Below are 3,887 nucleotides of genomic sequence, written 5' to 3'. Positions count from 1 at the left end.
GCAAAATAGCGGCTGGAGTAGACAATAGAGAGGAAAGGATACTCGTCCATACTTTTTCTCGTTCTTAATTTTCACATAAGTGACTAATGCATAGTAGAGTACCTGGCTGCAAGCTACGCTTCTCATTAATACAAAAATATGCAAAATCTCCCAAACCCTAATGAATTCACATAGGCCCCTTTGACATTGTTATAGGATGTGATTGAATGGTTTCCCGAATAGTTGCTTTGATGTGCATGCCATGACTTTTTGCTTTGCACATAAGGGCAACACAATGATATTGAAAATGCTACTGTGAAGCTTCACAGCACCCAAGATGCAGCTAACTGCAGCAAGGAAATTGGCAAGAGAGCACAAAAAAGAAAGAGCATTGTAGTTTGCTAATGTTCCACTTGCGGAGGACATTGATATACAGCAATTGCTTTCAAAATTTGCCAATATGCCCACTTCAAAACTTCATCACGTAATTCATCCTCACATACAGAAACCCTGTGTGGGTTAGGATATGCAAGTAGGAGGGCCACATCCTCTATATTCCAGTAAGCAATTTTACAAGCTTCAAAGATCGAGTCCTTAGTAACAAGGTTGCCATACAGTATCTCATTAAATGAGAGGGCATATTTGAAGATAAGCAGTTGTAGCACACATAAGAGCCACTGTGCAGGAGCACCCAAAATTGGCCATTGATATCCATGCCTTGGATGATCCTTATAGACAGCCACCATATGTAATTTTGAGAGAAAAATTCTTTTGGCAGGCATGGCTGTAATGAATAGGAAGTTATGCTAATTTAGAGGGCTTGATATTAGGAGAACATTTTGAGAGAACTCTAAATAGAAGGATTTGGAGGCATATGGACGCCATACCTGCACCCTCTTTATACTCACTCACTGCTTATATATACCTAGATAAGTCCAGGAACATGCCCAATCTCATCCTCTAAAAACACACCATAGTGTAGTTTCAATCTCATGATAGTCACTCATAAGACTGAAAACCATAAACTATATCATGTATAGCAGGGACTAGCTACTATGACATCCCCACTGACGTCATCAGTGCCCAACAGTGGGTGTATACCATAGTATAAACATATGCTCTCACATACAAATCCACATACCCACACATACTTAGCATCCATTTATACAAGTCTTCGTACCGAGTTCCTGTTGGCACTCTTAAGGTGAAGGGCAGACTCAGCCATGACGAAGACTAGCACTAAAGGAGAAGGCTAATAAAAAGGTAGTCCAAAATCTCTTCATTCAAGCTACAACCGCTTGTGAAGACTAACCGATTTCATTTTAGTCTCTCTCAGATGAGCTGCTTATCCCTCCAATGTACTTAAGCTCCCTCTCCTTGCTTCAACCTCAACGTACATACATACATCTCTCTCTCCCTCCCTCCCTCTCTCCCTCCACTACTGTACCTCTTTCCCCTCTCCTAACATCTGCCTCCCTACAAAAGCAACCCACACCATTAAATTTTCTCATAAGATCAATGGAATTGTCCTTTCCAATCACTTTGCTCCAAATTGTACCTATCTCAACAGTTCCTACACATTACCCTCCTTGGTTCATGGAACAATTGAATCACAATGTCAAAGATTATCAGTGTACAGAAGTGTGAAAACCTGCTTGCTGCATCGTTCATGTTCTCACGACGTAAAGGTACACATGACACTAGTGGTCACTCAGGCTGCAACATCTCCAACTATGACAATGGCAAGAGCATAGTTAAATAGTGTCTCATGTTCAGCCTCATATCTGAAAGATACTTCATCTACCCACAAGGGGGGCAAAACCATAAACGACAGGCACCAGAAACACACCACAGGCACACCCAATGGGGAGGAGACAAAGAAGGCCTTGAAACAGCAGGGTTTACCTGAAAGTTGATGAGGTCTAATTCAAACTTTTATACAGTAGTGCAATTCCTACAAACGTCATAGATCCAAATGACAATATGGTGCGACGGATCATAAGCACCTGTCTGCCAGAGTATTAGCAGAAGAGGGGCAACTATTAGCAAGGGAATCAAGGTCAGTTAGAATCAATGTTGCCACTTCCCTGGTTCCAAGAAGGCACTTTTCTAGTATGGATAGACATCACCTTACGTTTCTGTACAGAGCCACATGAGAACACATTTCTCAGAGTAACCGTTGGAAAACTTTCGAATTAAGATGAAGTGCCTCTTAAAACGAAAAAAACATGCAGAACGTGCTGTACTACAGGCGCATTGGACAATATTGTCTAACAAAAAATCTGTACAAAGCCTGAATATCCCGTGCAGACATCCAAAAAATCCTCGCACAGTGCACTGCCCTATTCAAGGGAGTAAAGTAATCTGTATCATCACACCAGCAGTTTTCTGACCAAGGGCATTTCAAATAATAACGACATCTGGACAGGGTCAGAGCATCTTGTAAACAATGTTTCTCCCTGGATGACAGAAAGGTCAGAAAACACCTCAGCCCCAGGAACCTGACGATGTTTGTAATAGCAGTTCAGGACTTCTTATCAGTTATGCTTTCAATAAATCGATGAAACTGTGCATCAGTTCTTTCAAACATGTAGGCCAACGAATAGGCTCTCTGCTCCTGGCTATCCACCTGGCACTCTGAGAAAGCCTCATACCTGGGTTTGATTTGTTTCCCGAGATTGCGTGCCAAAAAAGACGGCCTCGACACAATTTCTTGCAGAGGCCGTTTCATCACGTTCACAAGGAATCCGACCTTCTCCCGGACAGGTTCCTCCGCTAGCGCTAAAGTAGAGGGATAAGTTTGCACTATTTTCATAACCTCAGACCAGGTAAAGCCACAAATAACCAGATTCTCAACACGTCTTCGAATCGTTGCGGGGTTCCTCTCCGCGATGTATATGAAAGCCCTTATAAAAGACTTACTGCCTTTCGTATAACCTAACTCTAGAAGAATTTGACAATTAGCTATCAGCTTATCTAAATCTGAAGATATCACGAGAGGCCTCCAGACAAGAAGCTTTTGAATGTCTCCGGGCTTCATGCGCACAAAATCTCTCAGAAACTCTAGCCTGGGTGGGAGCTTCTCCTGCAGACTGCACCGCAAAATAGCAGGACGGCGCAGGAAGATTCGACGAATGCTTCGATCGTCTAAAGGAACAGCTTGCAAGTACAAGATTCGGGCTCGCAACACATCGGGCGAAAGGCGTAGGATGCTAGGGACTAGCTTTCCAACTGCCTCCGGTTCAACGCCGATGTTGGCGAGAAGCTCCAACTGGCGCCTGACATCTTCAGAGGCGGGCAAGCGGCGCAGGTGAGAGAGGAGGGAAGCGACGGCGGGGGGGCTGAGATGGAGGGTCTGAAGCGATGCGACGATGGAGGCGAGGTTTTGGGCACCGTGTTTCCAGAGAGATTTGGAAGAGAGCAATGTGTGGATGAGGTCGGGGGGGAATCCGAGAGGGGAGAGGAGATGGTGAGCTTCAAGGCTGAGAGATGGAGAGGCAGAAGTGTGGATGGATTGGCGAACAGAGGGCAAGAGACGATGCAAAAGCCAAAGCATGTTCTTCTCTTCTACCCACAGAAGAAGAAGGTGATGAAGAAGAAGATGACTCTTGCACCCACAGAAGAAGAAGACGATGAAGAAGATGAATCTATGCAACCACAGAAGAAGACGATGAAGAAGAAGATGACTCTTGCACTCACAGAAGAAGACGATGATGAAGAAGATGACTCTTGCACCCACAGAAGAAGATGATGAAGCAGAAGATGACTCTTGTACCCACAGAAGAAGACGATGAAGCTCCTCCACCCACAGAAGAAGAAGATGATGAAGCACAAGATGACTCTTCCACCCACAGAAGAAGAAGATGATGAAGAACAAGATGACTCTAAGCACATAAGAAGACACTGAA

General features: G+C 44.2%; 1 protein-coding gene across 1 annotated transcript; it reads right to left on the bottom strand.

The window, feature by feature from the left end:
- Nucleotides 1-2,503: 2,503 nt before the first annotated feature.
- Nucleotides 2,504-3,535, bottom strand: LOC147900145 (transcription termination factor MTERF8, chloroplastic-like). Its single transcript, XM_087376589.1, has one exon. The coding sequence runs from the start codon at nt 3,533-3,535 to the stop codon at nt 2,504-2,506; it is 1,032 nt and encodes a 343-aa protein (XP_087232715.1).
- Nucleotides 3,536-3,887: the final 352 nt, after the last annotated feature.

Source organism: Dipteris shenzhenensis, chromosome 7 (genome assembly GCF_047967505.1).
Source record: "Dipteris shenzhenensis isolate YYH24624 ecotype China chromosome 7, Dip_SZ_1.0, whole genome shotgun sequence".
Taxonomy (NCBI): domain Eukaryota; kingdom Viridiplantae; phylum Streptophyta; class Polypodiopsida; order Gleicheniales; family Dipteridaceae; genus Dipteris; species Dipteris shenzhenensis.
Note: the sequence above shows the minus strand (reverse complement) of the source record. Positions and strands in the feature narration are given on the sequence as shown.